The sequence below is a fragment of the Mesoplodon densirostris genome, chromosome 1, assembly GCF_025265405.1.
Source record: "Mesoplodon densirostris isolate mMesDen1 chromosome 1, mMesDen1 primary haplotype, whole genome shotgun sequence".
NCBI classification, from domain to species: Eukaryota; Metazoa; Chordata; class Mammalia; order Artiodactyla; family Ziphiidae; genus Mesoplodon; species Mesoplodon densirostris.
This window is the reverse complement of record NC_082661.1, coordinates 38,221,946-38,241,904: the sequence shown is the minus strand read 5'-3', so window position 1 is coordinate 38,241,904 and position 19,959 is coordinate 38,221,946. Positions and strand designations below refer to the sequence as shown.

At 34.5% G+C, this 19,959-nt stretch overlaps 1 protein-coding gene across 10 annotated transcripts in view; it reads left to right on the top strand.

Annotated features, from left to right (window-relative positions):
• The window catches only part of KIF20B (kinesin family member 20B), a 73,170-nt gene that overhangs the window by 29,667 nt on the left and 23,544 nt on the right, over window positions 1-19,959 (top strand). For all 10 annotated transcript variants that reach the window (XM_060102189.1, XM_060102180.1, XM_060102198.1 and 7 more), the window contains 3 exons: window positions 9,046-10,282; window positions 10,623-10,761; window positions 17,759-17,878. In XM_060102189.1, coding sequence (XP_059958172.1) covers window positions 9,046-10,282; window positions 10,623-10,761; window positions 17,759-17,878 — 1,496 coding nt within the window. The remainder of the gene's footprint in view (window positions 1-9,045; window positions 10,283-10,622; window positions 10,762-17,758; window positions 17,879-19,959) is intronic.

Genomic DNA, 19,959 nt, shown 5'->3' with positions numbered 1-19,959 from the left:
AGGATGGGTATATTTAAAGCTGCTTTTATTTTAATAAGTATGTTTTTAGATATTGTGCTTTTATCACTTTAATATGACAATAATTCTTTTATTTCTGTGCCTATAGTAGTTAAAAGTCATCACTTTCATCTTCATGATTATAGTACATTTTCTGCCAGAATTTCTTCACATTGTTTTTCATTTGAAGAAAAAGCCATTTGACAGTAAGACTTTGAGCTAAACATTACTAAAGACAAATGTGGTCAAGTTTTGTTTTCTATAAAATTACCAAAAAAATAAAGTGGGCACATGCTTCTCTATACTATACATCCCTGGTTATATGGAAGAACATGGCAGCTTTCACCTTGTCTCTAAGCTATTCATTCTGTCTTTTGGAAAACTTTTACAGTCTGATACAGGGAGGGAGGCCTTTCTAAGAGAAGGTGCATTAGCTTTAGAAACCTAATTAGCAGAAAGAGAAAAACAAATATCGTATATTAATGCATATATGCGGAATCTGAAAAAATTGCTATAGACGATCTTATTTACAAAGCAGAAATAGAAACACAGACGTAGAGAACAAACATATGGATACCAAGGGGGAAGGGGTATGTGGGATGAATTAGGAGATTGGGATTGACATATATACACTACTGATACTATATATATATATAAAACACATAACTAATGAGAACCTACTGTATAGCACAGGGAACTCTACTCAATGCTCTGTGGTGACCTAAATGAGAAGGAAATCCAAAAAAGAGGGGATATATGTGTACATATAGCTGATTCACTTTGCTGTGCAGTATAAACTAACACAATATTGTAAAGCAATATTAAAAATTTTTTAAAAGATGGATTTAGAATGTTATTAATATTTATGAGTAATAATATATTATGAATTATGAACCAAAAAAGAAAAGAAACCTAGTTAGCTACTTCACCTTGAGAAAAATGGATAAATTAAGTCTTTCTTTGGTCATTAGTAAAATAAATTAAATATACCTGCCTCCTGAGGTTGCTAAGAATAAAAACAATTGGGTAATACACCAATATAATAAACACCTCATAGAACCTCAGTAAAATTAATGTTTTCAAAAGTAGATAACTTAAAGGATAATATAGCGCTAGATATATTAATCCAATAAAGTGTGAGTTAATAGATTGAGACTAATATGCATAGTCACCTTCTGTTATCATTGAAGGAGTGGTGCCTTAGCTACAGGGAGTATAACCTTGTTATGATTTCCATAGCACTGTTCCTCTATTTTTTCACCTTGATCAGTGCCACAGAGTAGTTGAGAATATAGGGTAGTTGAGAATGCAGGAACAGTAGATCAGTAGGAAGTGGAAGTGAAAGTTCGCAGGAGCGAGTGATCTACATGGTATGACTAATCCTAAGGGTAACCCATTCATGAAGAAGGTGATTGTATAATAACTCTAGTTGTTAGCGACAAATAATTTGGATGTGGGTAGATTTAAGTAAGTTTAGGTAATATAAAGTATTTTTTTTCCTCCTTAAGTTTGTAACCACTGTGGCTATTTCACAATTATTTGTTGTTAGAGACTAAAGGGACTACATAAAGGATCATAAGAAAATTTTAGCTATAACCACCCTTCTTCCCCTCTACCTGCTACTAAAAACTCTCCAGAACAAAATATGTGACTCCTATAAATACTAGGATAGGATTAGGGGGTTGATAGTTTTACTGGATGTGTGTTTTCTGTTCTTAAAGGGAATGCAAAGCCATCTCCCTATGAAAGTGAATTTACTTGTTTGAGGTCACAGGTATCTGTACTTTGGGAAGCTGATAACCATGTAAACCATTCAAGAAATAAGCCTTCAGAATAGTGATAAAGGAGACAAACCAGAGATATGCTACAATCTGTTTACCTGTAACTTTTCAACCAGAACTAATTTTTGTAGCAAAATATAGGTAAGCAGTATATGTATAGGTTGAATGTGATAGAAATATTGAATTAAAGTAATTATCTTTCTGTTTATGTTTACTTTTTATAAGTTAACCTATATTAGGTTTATATACAGTAAAACCTATTTCATCTTTATGGCTAGACTAATGCTTTAATTTCTCACTGACAAGGCTGTTCTGAATATTTTCTATGAATCTTTTGAAATAAAACATAAAAATTTCTGAAAGAATAATATGAATATCTGAACAAGAAAATCAGGTGCAAAACAAATTATCTGAAGTACCTTATGTTATGTAATTTTCCTAGTTATTATTTTTTTAATGAATTTATTTATTTTTGGCTGCGTTGGGTCTTTGTCGCTGTGCGCATGCTTTCTCTAGTTGCGGTGCGTGGGCTTCTCATTGCGGTGGCTTCTCTTGTTGCGGAGCACAGGGTCTAGGCGCGCAGGCTTCAGTAGTTGTGGCACACGGGCTCAGTAGTTGTGGCTCGTGGGCTCTAGAGCGCAGGCTCAGTAGTTGTGGCACATGGGCTTAGTTGCTCTGCGGCATGTGGGATCTTCCTGGACCAGGGCTTGAACCTGTGTCTCCTGCATTGGCAGGAAGATTCTTAACCACTGCACCACCAGGCAAGTCCTATCCTAGTTATTGAAATATAGTAAAATTAAGAGAACAATATTACTTGATCACAAAAGCTTTATTGCACTTACTGTAATTCACTTCAGGGTTTAGGGACTATATCCATATAGTATGCATGACTCAAATCTCTTCTCTCAGGATATTCAGGATTTATTTGTGAGCTCTGAATTTCTGATTGTTGTCATTTTTAACTTGCTTAGATCCCATCTTTCTCTCCTGATAAAGGGTTCAGACATCTTTATAACTTGTCTTCTTAAAGGGCAAAAGGATTAGTCATTTCCACTGATGAAGTCATGGGTGAGAAAATTACATCATAAGTTCAGAATTACTTAAAGGGAAAGTAGAACAGAGGTATGAATCAGTGGAAAAGCCAGTTATTCCACTTTGGGATGACTTGCCACAGCTTTGTAAGATGTTAGGAGACAATCTGATAAAAATAATGCACTGGTTGAACATTATTTTTAAAAATTCATAAGAGTAAATGGGCAAGTTTGTTATAAACGTAAATAAAGGTAAATCTCTAAGTCTACAGAGTAGATGGAATCCTTAGAATAAGCTGAGAATCTGAAGGAACTAAATTAGGAAAATATAACTACAAACATAGGAAAATCATCAAAAATAAACTCATCAGCTTTTCAGAAAGCAGGCTATAGAGCAGGGGTAATGCCATGTTTTTCCTCTCCTTTTTGAGGCAGGAGAGACAATGTAAGTTATAGGTAATAAAACCTTGTCCACTGAGCTTTTAAAGTTAGTCTGTTAAAGAGATCTTGGAATCCTGTTATGGGATTACACAATTACTGCTGCCCAAGAGCATTTAAACAATCAGGTGAAGGAAAAGAATATGGATTGTATTTGAAAAATGGAAACTTACAAATAAAGCTTTTACATGTATACTACTGAATGTAAAACTGGATAAATTCTTGGATGGAGTAGGGAGGTGAGATTCCCAGATTATATAGTGATTTTGGGGTGAGGGGTTACTCTCACTGGGACATCAGTATCTTGAGAGGACTGGGATTTTTTTCTCAGCCTTATTGAGGTACAATTGACCAATAATTTTGTAATACATTTAAAATGTTTAACATGATTTGATATACATTGTGAAAAGTTTCCCATCGTATCACCATTAATTAATACATCTGTCACCTCACTTATTCACCTATTTTCCCCCTCTTTTTTCTTTTTTGGTGAGAACAGTTAAGTTATACTCTCTAGGCAAATTTCGCTTATGCAATACAATGTTATCAATTATAGTCACCGTATTATACTTAGATCCTATGACCTTATTCATCTTAAACTGAAAAATTATACCCTTTCACAAGCCTCTCTCTATTTCCATCACCCCTCATCCCCTGACAACCACCATTCTACTCTCTGTTTCTCTGAGTTGGATCTTTTTTTCTCCTCGTATTGATACCATACAGTATTTTTCTTTCTCTGTGTGGCTTATTTCACTTACTTCACATAATGCCCTCCAGGTTCATCCATGTCATTGCAAATGGCAGGATTTCCTTCTTATTTAGGCTGAATAATAATATTCCATTGTATACATATTTATTCCACATTTAAAAAAATCCATCCATCCATCCATGGACACTTAGGTTGTTTCCATGTCCTGGCTATTGTAAAAAATGTTTTAATGAACATAGAGCATGAACTTGCATGAACTTTGAGATAGTAATTTCATTTCCTTTGGATATATACTCAGAAGTGGGATTGTTAGCTCATAAGATAGTTCTATATTTAATTTTTTGAGGAACCTTCATACTGTTTTTCTAGTGGTTGTACTACTTTATATTCCCATCAACTGTGTGCAGATTCCCTTTTTCCCTCATCCTTGTCAGCATTTGTTATCTCTTTTTGATAATAGACATCCTAACAAGTGTTAAGTGATATCTCACTGTAGTTTTGATTTGCATTTCCCTAATGATTAGTAATGTTGAACACCTTTTCCTGTACCTGTTGACTATTTGTATGTCTTCTTTGGAAAAGTGTCTGTTTAGTTCCTCTGCCCATTTTTTAATTGGATTGTTTGGTTTTTTGGCTGTTGAGTTGTATGAGTTCCCTATATATTTTGGATATTAACCCCTTGTCAGATAGCTGGTTTGCAGATATTTTCTCCTATTCCATGGGTTGCCTTTTCATTTTGTTGACTGATTCATTTGCTGTGTAGAAGCTTTTTAGTTTGATATAGTTTCACTTATTTATTTTTTGCTTTTGATGCTCAAGCTTTTGGTGTAATATCTAAAACCTGTTGCATAGTCCAGTGTCAAGGAGCTTTACCCCTATGTTTTCTTCTAGGAGTTTTATGGTTTCAGGTGCTATGTTTTAAGTCCTTCATCCATTTTGAGTTAATTTTTATAAGTGGAGTAAGATAGGAGTTCAATTTCATTCTTTTACATGTGGATATCCAGTTTTCCCAACACAATATTGAAGAGACTGTCCTTTTCCATTGAGCATTCTTGGCTTTCTTGTTAAATAAGTTGGACATATGTGTATGGGTTTATTTTTGGGCTTTTGAAACTATTTCATTGGTCTATGAATCTGGTTTTATGCCAGTACCATACTGTTTTGATTACTGTAGCTTTATAGTATAGTTGAAATTAGAAAGTGTGATGCCTCCAACCTTGTTCTTTCTCCAGATTGCTTTTGCTATTCAGGGTCTTTTTTGGTTTCCTGTGAATTTTTAGATTGCTGTTCTATTTCTGTGAAAAATGCCATTGGAAATTTGATAGGTAATTGAATTTGTAGATTACTCTGGGTAATATGGACATTTTAATAATATTAATACTTCTAATCCATGAACATGGAATATCTTTCCTTATCTTATATGTCTTTTTTCATTTTCTTTCATCAGTGTTTTATAGTTTTCAGTGTATAGGTTTTTTTACCACCTTGGTTAAAGTTATTCCTAAGTATTTTATTCTTTTTTATGCTATTGTAAATAGGTTTTTTTTTCTTATTTTCTCTTTCTGATAGTTTGTTGTTAGTGTACAGTTTTTTGTTTTGTATAGTGTTTCTTGTATATTGATTTTTGTATCCTCCAACTTTAGTGAATTTCTGTATTCTAAAGGTTTTCTGGTGGAGTCTTTAGGATTTTCTATAATATAAAATTCTGTCATCTGTAAACGGACAGTTTTACTTCTTCCTTGCCAATCTGGATACAGTTTGTTTCTTTTTCTTGCCTGATTCTCTGGCTCAGACTTCCAGTACTAATGTTAAATAGAAATGGTGAGAGTGGACATACTTGTTTTGTTCTTGATATTAGAGGAAAAGCTTTCAGGTTTTCATGGTTGAGGATGACGTTAGCTGTGGGTTTGTCATATATGGCTTTTATTATGTTGAGGTATGTTCCCTCTCCAGTCTGTTGAGAGTTTTTATCATGAAGGATGTTGAATTTTGTTAAATACTCTTTCTGCATCTAGTGAAGTGATCATATGATTTTTATTCTTTATTTTATTAATAGAGTATATCACATTTACTGATTTGCATATGTTGAACTATCCTTGCATCCCTGGGATAAATCCCCCTTGATCATGGTGTATGATCCTTTTAATGTGCTGTTGAATTCGATTTGCTGATATTTTGTTGAGGATGTTTCCATCTATGTTCATCAGTGATATTGACCTGTAATTTTCTTTTTTCTAGTTTCCTTGTCTAGCTTTTTTATCTTGGTAATGCTGGAAGAGAGCTGTGATTTTAATTTATCAAATGGAGTCATAAGATTAAAAATCTTGTACAGTCACTTAAGTTTTTTCCCCCACATTATATAATAGTATCTGAAAGACCTTTCATAAATGCTTGTGCTTTTTCTTTATTTTTCTCACAATGCCAACTGTGATTAGCATATGGGAAGATAGAAACCTGTTTGTATGTGGGATAGTAGATTTAATTTTAAAGATCTTTTTATGATCTTGAAAATGCCTTCTTAATTGAACAGATTCATTACATAAGGTACTATCATCTCTCATCTAGGATGCATGAGAGCCTGCCACAGACAGGAGGAAAAACTTAAGGGCTTGTATGTCATCACTGTGTGAGATTTGACATTTATCTCATGGAACAGTTACATGTAGGGCTGCCATATAGGGGCTTAGTAATGAAGCAAACTGATATGTTTAGATCCCAAATGTTATTACAGGGGTGAGTATCAAGGTCTTCCAGAAATTTAGAAAAATAAATTCCTGGAGCAGTGTGCATGTACCCTCAAAGTGTTTGCATGTACAATACATTCCAGATTTATCAAGTCAGTATGTTTGGTACTTGTTCTCAGGAATCTACATTATAAGCTCTTTTGCCAATTCTCTAAAACTAGAGAACCACTGTTATAAAAATGGCACTGTAAAGAGAACAGCTTAAAATTTAAAACATAAAATTGCACTAAAGTAACCAAGTTAATATAACTGAGGCATGTTAGATTATAAATTTGCACATATCTAGAACCAGAATAGCTTACTGATGACAAAAGTTATGTTTTTCTGATATAATGATATGTCTTAGAGATAGAAAAGGAGAACATAAGCAATGTAGCTGAATTTCAAAAATAATTCATTTACGGGGACCTCCATGGTGGTCCAGTGGGTAAGACTCTGCAGTCCCAATGCAGGGGGCCTGGGTTCAATCCCTGGTCAGGGAACTAGATCCTGCATGCATACTGCAACTAAGAGTCCACATGCTGCAACTAAGAAGCCCCACATGCCACAACTAAGAAGCCTGCATGCTGCAAATAAGACCTGGCATAGCCAAAACAAATAAATAAATATTTTAAAAAATTAATTTAGGATTATTGTTCATGTATATAAAGATGCATTAGACATAGAGAGTCTGCTCTCAGGAAGTTTGGAATCTAGTAAATGAGAATGACAAGTAAACATTATTTCAGTATAATCTAATGTGCTCAGATGCATAGGATAATATGGTGGCACACACTAAAAAGAAAACTATAAAATACACTTTTTAAATACTCATTGGACAGTTACCAACTGAAAGTAACAGGTTTCTTAGTGAGGAGAATTTCAATCCATCTCTCCCTTATAACTGTCTTCTGCTCTGATGGATTTCATACTATATCTGGGGCCTTTAAGCATGAGGAATTCGATTCTCAACGTGCTTAGTGAGACTACCAAATAAAAATATAGGTGAAATTGACAGATAAGTGGCCAGTCAGGGAGTGAATGAAGGTCAGAGCACATGTTGAGTTGATTATATCAGTACAGTATTGTGTAGAAAATTCATAAAAATTAGAGTTGTGTATATAAAGTTCACACATATAAACATCAAACCATGAAGTGAAATAGAACAGAAAAATTTAAAAACCAAAGAATCAGATTCTTATATGTTTTGAAGTAATTTTCCTAGGATATGAGACAACTCATCAGATCAGTTATTATATCAGTGGAAATTGTATGAAGACATAAAAAGATAAATTTGGTATCTGGAGAATTGAGAATTATGTTTCAAGAGTTAATCATGTAATCTGTGAGAAAAATTTGAACATAGTTTATACTGGACAGTTGTGTGAGATGAGTGAATTTATCAAATATTAAGAATTAAGTTTTAGCTAATAGTGCGTCTTCTCTGGACATAGTTTAATCTATACCAACTATGTTCTTGTACTTATATAACATTTACAAAATGCTTTAACATACATTACATTTTAACTTATTTGGCCCTCTTAACACTACCCTGTAGTAAGTAGGGCAGGTAGAAATATCCTTATTTTAGAAATGTAGATATTAAGCCTGAAAAAGACACATTTTTATTTATTTTTAATTAGCTGAACTCTTCTGTACAGATTTTCAGCTTCTAATAATATCTAACTATATCCCAAGCACAGTGTTCTAAGCTCATTGATTATCTTGATCTTCACAATAACTCTGAGATAGGTGGTATTATTGCTATTATTTTCCATTTTCCATTTGAGGAAGCAGCCATGGGGTCAAGCAGTTTATTGACAGTTATGCAGCTAGTGAACAGTAGGGCTACATTAGACTTGGCATAAATTTAACCATTCTTCTCCTAATTTTACCTGTGAAAGTATAAGGTACTCAGTTTGCAAATCACTAATTTCATAGATCTATAGTATAATTGTGCTTTAAGACCGTTCTTTAATCTGCCTTAGGGTACAATTCCCTACCTTCTATCTCATAGTAGTAATAAAGATTTGTGGTAGACAATTTAAATAACATAAAAGCTATAAAAAGAAAGTAGAAGTAACTAGTATTCCCACTCAGAAGTAGTTAGCAGGATTTTCTTACACATCCTTTGCTAACTTTTTCCACTGTGACTTAATGGAACTACAATTTTTACATAAATTGGTGTATGCTATATATGTTTTGCAACCTGATTTTTCTTTTTTACTCAATAGCTTATTTCTGTTTTTCATTAAAAGTGTGCTTTCATATGTTTCCTATGTTTGAATATTGGCTTATATGGTAACTTTTTGATTTTTATTAAGGTTTGCTAGATTAATAATAATTTTTTTTTATTTTTAAAGGACCTACACATGTTAGTCCAACCATCACTGAAGACCAAAAGAAAAGTGAAGAAGTGCAACAGAGCATTTCAGAAGATGAGGAAAACATTAGAGTTTTGCAAGGAAATAATGAAGAGCTGAAAACACGTTTACTCATTGTTGAGAATGAACTTAAAAATGAAAAGGAAGAAAAAGCAGAATTAAATAAACAGATTATTAGTTTGCAGCAGGAACTCTCTTCCTCTGAAAAAAAGAGTTGTAGTTTTAGTGTAGAGGTCCAACAAATTCAGTCGAATTATGACAATGCGATTTCTGAATTACATGTGCAGAGAGGTATAAATCAAGAACAGGAGGAGAGGATCATGAAATTGTCAAAGGAGATAGAAACTGCTAGAAGAAACATCACAAATAATGTTTCACAAATAAAATTAATGCAAGCAAAAATAGATGAATTACGTACACTTGATTCAGTTTCTCAGATCTCAAGCATAGATTTACTCAATCTCAGGGATCTGTCAAATGGTTCTCAAGAGGATAATTTGCCGAATACACAGTTACATCTTTTGGATAATGATTATTTGACAAGTAAGCAAGTTAACGAAAGTGGTATTCAAGAACTTGGTAGGGAAAGGTCTTTCCACTCTACTGTTGAAGCCATTTGGGAAGAATGTAAGGAGATTGTAAAGAGTTCCTCCAAAAAAAGACATCAGATCCAGGAACTGGAACAACAAATTGAAAAATTACAGGCAGAAGTAAAAGACTGTAAAGATGCAAACAATAGACTAAAAACAGAGGAGAGGGAGAATAAAAATCAAGATCTACTAAAAGAAAAAGAAAGTCTTATACAGCAGCTGAAGGAAGAATTGCGAGAAAAAACTGTTGGTCTTGATATTCAAGTACAGTATGTAATTGAAGGAAAGAGAGCACTTTCAGAACTTACACAAGATGTTACTTGCTATAAGGTGAAAATAAAGGAACTTGAAGCATTGTTAGAAACTCAGAAAGATGAATGTAGCCGTTCAGCCAAGTTAGAACAAGAAATTATGGAAAAGGAATCTATCATTTTAAAGCAAGAAAGAAATCTGAAGGAATTTCAAGCAAATCTTCAAGATTCTATCAAAAACGCCAAAGATTTAAGTGAAAGGGAAGTCAAATTGAAAGAAGAAATCACAAAATTAACAAACAATTTGCAAGATGCAAAGCATTCACTTCAATTAACGGAAGAAGAAAAAGAAACAAACTGGCAAGAAACAGAAAAGTAAGCTAAAAGTTATTAAAATGTTTGAAAATATGGAAAGCATTTATTGATTTTTCTGTGTAGCTTTTAAAGAATCTGGTTGGGCATATCTTAATCTGGTTAAGTATAACATGTATGATGACTGAAGAACTTCAATTTTGTTTATATAAACTTTTGGAAACAAATGTTATATGCAAAGATCTGTTTATAAAATCTCCTGAAATCCTCCTTGAAGGATTTCTTCATGGTTTGGACATTCCAAATTTGTGAAAAGATCTAATTTTGTAGATTATTAGTAGCTCACACATATGATTCTAAGTGATTAGTGATATGTCACTATAGATAAGTGATTTTTTTTTAGGTTGAAAGAGGAGCTCTCTGCAAGTGCTGCTCTTACCCAGAATCTGAAAGCAGATCTTCAGAAGAAGGAAGAAGATTATACTGAGCTGAAAGAGAAACTGGCGGATGCCAAAAAGCAGATTGAGCAAGTACAGAAAGAGGTAGGTTATTTGAAAAGGTGTGTGGCCAATTTAAATGATAAAGATTGTTTTCCTTATATATCAAGTTTAGACACTAAGTTTAGTATTGACCAGGACATTTGTCAACTCCATAATTTTTCTTAAATGATGAGAAAAGTTATTTCACAAAAGAAAATTTAGTCAGATTAAACAAACTGAAGGATGTCTAATATTAAGAAAAATATGTGCCTTATTAGAACCTTTTTTTTTCTTTTAAGGGCTGCTAAGTTCAAGTCCTCCCAGAAAAGTAAATAGCAAACTTTTGTTTGCAGATAGTATTTAGGAGAGTATGTAGTGCAATTGTAACAAGTTTTCATTATAATTTGATTTAAAAATAGGAAATATAATCACATGATTCAAAATTTAAAATATATGAAAATATGTATAGTGAGGGAAAAAACTGCCTCCCAGCCATCAAGTTTCCCTCCAAAGCGTTAGATGTTACCAACTATTTTTTTTCTCTTCACTTCTCTTTCCTTCTCTTCCTATAAAAAATGAAAACATCCTATAAACACTATGTGGACCTTGGTTTTTTTCACTCAATATTTCCATCTCAGGATATAAGTCTCCAAATGAGCTTTTTTTCTTTTTTATGACTCTGAACATTTATTTACCGTTAATCAGCCCCATATTGTTGGACAATTAAGGTAATTTCCAGTCTTCTGTTAATCATGCAGTGATGTCATTTTGAACATTTGCAAGTCTTCCTCTGGTATAAATTCCTAAAAGTGGAATTTATGGGTCACTGGTTTGTACATTTGTAATTTTGATATTTATTATGCTTTTTAGAGATTATGCTAGTTTACACACCAGAACTAATGTATGAGAACAAGAGAGTATTTTTCTCTGTACTCTTATCCACAAAGTAGTATTTTATCATATTTTTTTGATATTTGCTAATTTGACATGTAAATAGTGTATCTCAACTATAATTCTAACTTGCATATCTCTAATTATGAGTGAACATTTTTTGGTTTAAAATTCATTTGTATTTTTTTTTCCTGTGGTCTGTATATTCATATTCTTTGTATTTTAGTTTGGGTTATTGTTTTTCTTTTTATTATTGCTTTGTGGGAGCTTGTTACATACTTAGGAAATTAACTTTTTTTTTTAAAATTTAAGGGTGATTTATTTTACTTAAGGGTGGCAGTGGGAATAGTCATAGATTTCTAATACAAAGCAAATACAAAAATCAAACAACCATAAGAATAATGAAAATCTAAATATGAAAAGCTAATCTTTTAGGAGAAAAATAAGGAGACTATCTTTTTTGTTTTTTTTGCCAGTGGTAATGGATATGTAAGGATATTGACAACAACATTGGAATAGCAGAGGAATTGAAAATGCTATACATTGATCAATGGGAAACTAGCTAAATTAATTATATTGCATATACACAATAAAATAACATGAAGAAAGCAAACACACACACACATATATATATATATATAGTCTTTGGTTGAACCATATACCATTCTAAGTGCTCTACATTACATATACTATCTCACATAATTTCCCGACAATACTACTACTATCCCATTTTACATATGAGACAAGAAGTTAAATAACATGCCCAAGATGACACATATATATATATATTTTTTTCTACGTCATAATATTGACATTCAGTCCAGTAATCTTCCACTGTAACAGCTCCTTTACTTTGCAGTGAAAATTGATTTGTATATTTTCTGGAAATTAACTTTTGAAGGATATTAATTGTAGATATCCCCCTATCTCTCCCCCACATTGCCATTTTTCTTCATTTTGATTATGTTCCTTTTTTTTGCCTTGGAGCAACTTATTTTTCTTTTATGACTGTTGGATTTTGTATCATAATTAGACTTTTTTAAAAAGCTGAAGTAATTTTAAATATTTTTCATTACCTTGAGTTAGTTACAAAAGAATACTTAAATGTGTAAGGTCTGAAGAATATTGATACAACAAATGCTTGTGGGTCTCATCCATTTTCTATGTTTCCTACCCCCACTGAGTTTACTGTAATGAATGTTTTGTGTTTATCTTTTTTTAATCTTTTAAAAATATAAGTTAAATCATATTTTTTTTATCTCTAAACATTATGTCATGTTCTGAGACATTTTCACATCATATTCCTGACATTTATGTATGGTTATAATTAATCACTTTCACTGCTGTGTAATACTCAGTGTGTGACTATACAATTTAGTTATCTATTCTATTGACCATTTAGATATTTCCGTTCTTTGCTCTTAGAAACAGTGATCCTATTTTATACATGCCCTTGGTACACATGTGTAAGAATTTATATAACAAGGGGTGTAATTGTTGGGTCAGAGAATGTAAATGGGTATCTTATGGTTTTAAGTTGTATTCCTCTGATAACTAATGAAATGGAGTGTCTATTTGTGTTTTTATTCACTATATGTCTGTTCCAGTTTTCACTCTGTGAAATCCATTTGTTCATATTTTCTTTTAATTTTGCTGTCCTTTAAAAAATTATTATTGTGTTGGATTTCTTTATTCTTGGTTCTAATCCTTTGTCAGTAAAATATATTGCAAATACCTTCTAGTTTACCTGTTGAAAGTCAGGCCTCCTCTTTCTATGAATGTCCTCAAAATAAAAGCCAGTTAGTGCTCCACTTATTTCTGTGATTCTTTTTTCATTTAATTTATTTGTTATCTCAGTATTTCCTATTTTTTTGTTAGTTCCTCAGTGCTTTTAAAAAGATTTAAAACATTTTTTTATACAGCATTTTTTGTTGTTTTCAACAGAGGATTGGTTACTTTCTTCTAAACTACCTGACATTGAAGTCCTGGAATAATTTTTTATTTAGCATAAGAAAACTCTCACAATAGTATAGCATTAATGTAAATTAAAAATGAATGGAAAGAATGAGTATGAACTTTTTGATTAAATAAATTATGATTTTCATGACTATTAGGCCTATACTGGTAAAGGAGAAGCTCCTGCTGTGGACCTGGTACCCTCTGTGTCCATTTTTTTTTTTTGTGGTACGCGGGCCTCTCACTGTTGTGGCCTCTCCCACTGCGGAGCACAGGCTCTGGACATGCAGGCTCAGCGGCCATGGCTCACGGGCCCAGCCGCTCCGCGGCATGTGGGATCCTCCCAGACCGGGTCACGAACCCGCGTCCCCTGCATCGGCAGGCAGACTCCCAACCGCTGCATCACCAGGGAAGCCCTCCATCTCCTTTTTCTGTGAGCAGAGGTTCTTTTTTTTTTTTTCCCTAGCAGCTTCTTAAGCACTCTGATACCTGGAAGCTTTGGCCTAAGACCTTTTGATCATTTATAATGATTTGTACAGATATTTAAATTGTGTTTTCCACTGCTTTATTAGTGGTTAAGTTCCCTGATTCATTGTTAGTGTATTTATTTAGCAGGATTTTGATTTAAGTGCAGTGATAAGTACTAAGTTTTTATGATAATATGGGAAAATGCTTGTGTTATAATGTTAAGTAATAGAAACCGGACCCAATTTTATATATATAATAGGATTAAAAATTTGCAAACAATTTGTATAATAATATAGACTGCAAGGAAATATAAAAATATATATTTTGATTATTTTAGGTAATGGCATTCTAGGTAATTTTTTAAAAGGTCTACTTATTGCATTATTTCTTATAATGGGTATGAATTCATTCATAATAAGGGAAATGTAATAAAATTTTTGATTAATGGAAGAAAAATCCAAAAAATACCACCATAGATAAAATGCAAAATATATGTTGTTTCTGATAATTATACACAGAAAGTTTCCAGGCCACGCAACAAGTATTTCAAAGTGGACTAGATTAGAAATGTAAGACAGTAAAGACGACCTAAACTGTAATTAGGCATAGGAAAATGTTTAGTCAGATCAGCAAGTTAAAAATCATAATTTGGAAAAGCACTTGTTTGTCATTCAGAAGCCTGAATTATTTGCTTTCTAGGAATGTAATTTTTGGATTGTTTGCTTTCTAGGAATGTAATTTTGGCCAGGGCAGCCTTTTTTTCTCCCCTCATTGGATATAAATTACTTACCTTTGGATTTAGTGTAGATTCTGAACTTGTAAAATAAATTTCGAATGACATTTTGGTTTTAACACCTCAGGATCAAGACTAGAGTTTCTGTAGGTGGTAGACAGGCTTGAAAGCTTTATAAATTCTGGGCAAATGACAGGTAAATGGATTAAATTACTCCAAAATATAAACTGCAGTCCTAGCCCTATGCACCTTATTGCCTTTTGTTAGGTTCCTTTCACTTAGCTAAGTAGTCCAGAGGGAACTTTGGATTTACATTCCTATTATCAGTCCACATGTTGTTCATAGTATCCTCAACAAAACAAATAAGGAAATAACCATTAGGCTGTATTTAAGCCTTCATACATTTTCCTCATTTCTATCAAATGTAATGTATGAGCAAGGCCTGTGTAGTTTGATTTCGAATTACTGGTTGTGAGATCTGGTCTACCTCTCTTGACTTTACTACAGGATAGGCTGGAACACCATTCCTTTGTCTTTTCTGATCTATTTAAAAAAAATTTTTTTTTTTTTGGCTGCGTTGGGTCTTCATTGCTGCGCACGGGCTTTCTCTCTAGTTGTGGTGAGTGGGGGCTACTGTTTGTTGCTGTACGTGGGCTTCTCATTGCAGTGGCTTCTCTTGTTGCAGAGCTTGGGCTCTAGGCACGCGGGCTCAGTAGTTGTGGCTCACAGGCTCTAGAGCACAGGCTCAGTAGTTGTGGCACATGGGCTTAGTTGTTCTGCAGCATGTGGGATCTTCCTGGACCAGGGATGGAACCCGTGTCCCCTGCATTGGCAGGCTTATTCTTAACCACTGCACCACCAGGAAAGTCCTCTTAAAATGTTTTTTGTTTTAGATTGTTGTAATGTAGGTTGTTTATTTCTGTTAAATGATATCCTGGCTGAAGATTCTTGGAGTATAGAAACTTCCTGGTTTAAGATACTATTTCTGAACACCATGATTATCAGTAAGCATTATCAAACATGGTATAATTGACTTGTGTTCATATGGAGCTAGTTACTCAGTTCTTTAAAAATGGCTTCTTTTTCCAATTAAAAACTTTTAATTATAATACATTATTAGGAAATTTTTTTAAATTAATTAATTTATTTTTGACTGAGTTAGGTCTTCCTTGCTGCATGCAGGATTTCTCTAGTTGCGGCGAGTGGGGGCTACTATTTGTTGCGGTGCACAGGCTTCTCATTGCGGTGGCTTCTCGTTGCGGAGCACGGGCTCTAGGCATGCAGGCTTCAGGAGCTGTGGCTCACGGGCTCAGGAGTTATGGCTCGCGGGCTCTAGAGTGTAAAGTGGCACACGGGCTTAGTTGCTCCATGGCATGTGGGATCTTCCTGGACTAGGGCTCGAACCCACGTCCCCTGCATTGGCAGGCGACTTCTTAACCACTGAACCACCTGGGAAGCCCGGGAAATATTTTTTAAGAAATGAAGGTAAAAGTGAAAGCCTTCTCCCCAGTCTCATTTCTCTCTTCTTAAATATGACCATTCTTGACAGTCAGTCCTTCTGTGTTCTTTTAGATCTTTTTATATGCATTTTACATAATAAATATATGTAAATAGTGCTTGTATGGTTTTACTTTTATAAATGGGATCAACTATATATAAATAATTGCTTTTAAAATATAATTTTAAGATTTTTTTATAGCAGAATTTAGGAGGTATCTCTTTTTAAGTAATGTTTTATTATATAAATGACTATTTAACATTCCTTGAAGGGTGGGTATTAATAGTGTTTTCTGTTTTTCAAAATAAACAATGTATCATGTGAATGCTAATAATAATAGGAGCTTAGTCTGGATTGGTTGTTCTGAGTTTACATGTATCATCTCATTTAATTTTCACACAAATATTAGGGATAGGCATTTTTTTAACTTCCATTTTATGACTAAGGAAGTAGGCATTGAGAGAGAACTCGTCCAAGTTAGAGCCAGGATGGAAACTGAAGCAGTCCTTATGTGCATCTTGGTGCAACACGTAGTTTCTATATATTATTGGCAGACAGTTTATATCTGTAAAATTGATGAAGATGGTGTTTATTACTGGAAGTCCCATATTTTTGAACAAAATAAGCCAATAAAAATAAATATTATTAATGTATGATTATAAAAGGAATATATATTTATTGTAGTAAATTTGGAACATACAAAAAGCCTAAAAAGAACTGTAACAATCACCTGAAACCAAACCCCTCAGAACTACTATTATTTTATTATAATTAATTTTTATTATTTTATTATTATAAAAAGCATGGAGATACCATGCTTTTTATGAAAGGGAACTTTGTTCAATTAACTTCCTTCAGTTTTTGAGATCTCTAGTATTGGTATCATGGAAATTGGACTAAAGATGTACATAGATTACCTGCTATCTCTCCTCCCTTCCCCTTCCCTTTCCCCTCCTCTCTCCTCTAAGATTTGCATACTAATTCATAGTGCTTTTTGATTTCTTTAATAGGTTTATAGAATTAAGTTACCAGTAATACCAAAAATCAATTGACCTTCACTTGCATGGGTACCTTATGAATCTTGTAATTGTTCCATTTTCATTCTCTGTGTGCCATTATTAGCTTTTGAAGTATTTCTTATATTACTGGATCACATTACTTAATAGATCTTGGAAATCTGAGCCAGTGTTTTTCCCCTAGAGTATCTCTATTGATTTTTCCATGATAATGATTTTGCTGTTGCATGCAAGGGTCTATATTGTTTCTTTTTTGAGAGCACTTACACGGTTTGAGAGTCTTAAAATGTTGTAAAAAGAAAATGGTCTCTTCATATGTATCTCCCTTGGAGTATCAAGAAATTTTCTGATAATCTGAAGCCATATCATGTATGTTAGAATCTGTAATTTTTCTAATGTGATTTAAAGGACATGAATCTTTGAACGAGTGGCCATGAATCTTAAACAAAAAACAATTAGTATTTCTAGAAATATTTAATTTGATTTATTACTTTGTAGGTATCTGTAATGCGTGATGAGGAGAAATTGTTGAGGATTAAAATTAATGAACTGGAGAAAAAGAAAAACCAGTGTTCTCAGGAAATAGATATGAAACAGCGAACCATTCAGCAACTTAAGGTAACAGTTTTGTTTTTAAAGGTGATCAGTGTTTAATTAAATGTATCAGTTCTTTTTTTTTTTTAAGTAAGAAATGGATAGTTTTATTTGAGCCAATCTGAGGATTCTAACCTGGGAGACAGTCTTTCAGAAAGCTCTTAAGACTGTTCTACCCATTAGAGGTCAAAGCAGGGTTTACATACCTTTTGAGACAAAGGGTTATACATCAAATAGTATATTGTTGACAGTTTACACAATCCAGATCTGCAGTACAAAGGGAGTAGTGGGTAGTCATGGCCCCTTTCACCATAAGAAGGAAGGTTATCTCCTAAGGTGTTATCTTGCTGGCACCAGGAGAAAATAGCTCTTTACAATCCAGCAGGCATTCCTGTGTCTTCTAAGGAAGGGTTAATGCAGATGCATAATGCACAGTAAAGTGGGGTAGAGGATGGGCACAGAGAGAACTTTATATTTGAAAAAAAATTTTTTTTCCCTTATCCTGCCTTAAAAATGTTTTGTTTTATCACAACTTAGTGAGAACTCTCAGGTGGTAAACCCAGCCCAGCTGTCTGGTCAGGGTGCGCAACACTGCTGGGGTTGCAGCGGAGGTGCGTTTGCATTTGTGGTCAGGGAAGGGCCCTGCAGCCCCAGCTCTGCCGGGGTCAGGGCTAGCTGGGGAGCCCTGCCCGCAGTGCCCGAGTTCGAGGCCCCGCCCGCCCACCCTGGATTTCGGTGTCCTGGGCACCGTCTGGACAGCAGGTGGCTGCAAAGTGTGGGCTGTGGCTCCCAAGCACCACACCCTCTCCTCGGTGGAGCCGACTCCACAAACCCCTGCTTCTGGGTCTCAGACCAACCCTCTCTCCATCTGTCGCTGCAATAGGACGTCCCAAGGTTTAGGGAGATTTCCAGTCCTCGGGAGCAGGGTTTCCGCGGGACTGTCTCCTAGTCTGCCTGCATGTTCCCCTACACCCACAGAACGAGAGTCATGTTGTTTTCAGGAGACTTTTTGGAAGCCTTTAGGAAAAAAAAAAACTGTTAAAAAAATCCTAGGGACTTAAGGGTCCAGTAAGATCCCACATGCTGCAGAGCAGCAGAGCCCATGCTCCATAACAGGAGAGGCCACCGCAATGAGAAGCCTGCACACCGCAAGGAAGAGTAGCCCCCACTCGCCACAACTAGAGAAAGCCCGCGCACAACAACAAGGACCCAATGCAGCCAAAAATAAATAAATTTATTAATTTAAAAAAATCCTACTTTCAGGAAGACAGTTATTTCATGATTCCAACACCTTAGGGGACTTCGGGGAACAGCTATGAGTACTTGGGGATAACAGATGATTTCAGTGTCAGCCCAAAGGTATGGTGAGGTTTCAAAACAGATTGAAAACCTGTTACCCTGCACCCCTATGGAGCCAGACACCATCTGTTGATAAGCTCTTTCCGTCACTGTCCGAGCACCTCCGTGGTTCTCTGTCTGTTTCCGTCCCCTTCCTTCCACCTCCATCACTCTCAGTCTGTTTCCCTCCCCGTCCGTCCATCTCTGTCGTTCTTCGTCTTTTTCCATCCCTGTCCGTCCACCTCATTCGTTCTCCGTCTGTTTCCGTCTCTGTCCGTCCACGTCTGTAGTTCTCCATCATTTTCCTCCTTCATTCTTTGTCTCTTCACCGTCTTTCCATCTCCAGCTGATTTCATAATAGTATTCAGAGATTTCCAGGTTCTGTAATGATTATTCTAAAACTTACAAAATGAGAAGATATTGCTGAAGTTAGATGAGAGAAGGAGTGCAGGTTGGATTACCTGGCAGGTTAAAACTAGAACGGAAGGATTTCCAGTGCCCAGAAATTAACCTTGTGTCCTTTTCAAACCTCCCAGCTACTTTTTACATATAGGGCATGTGGGGATCCTATTTTTTCTGCATTTTGAGTCTACTGTTAAGGAATTTATTTATGGTTTTCTTTGTTCCTCCCACATTAAATACATAGTAAACTTTCATTTCTCTCTCTTTATGCTTTTTGTGTTGTGTAAGAGAACATACATGCTAGCTTGACATGTTGAGTGAAGAAGATGATTTGGCATTTTTGGGGTAGATTAAAGGTTTAAAGT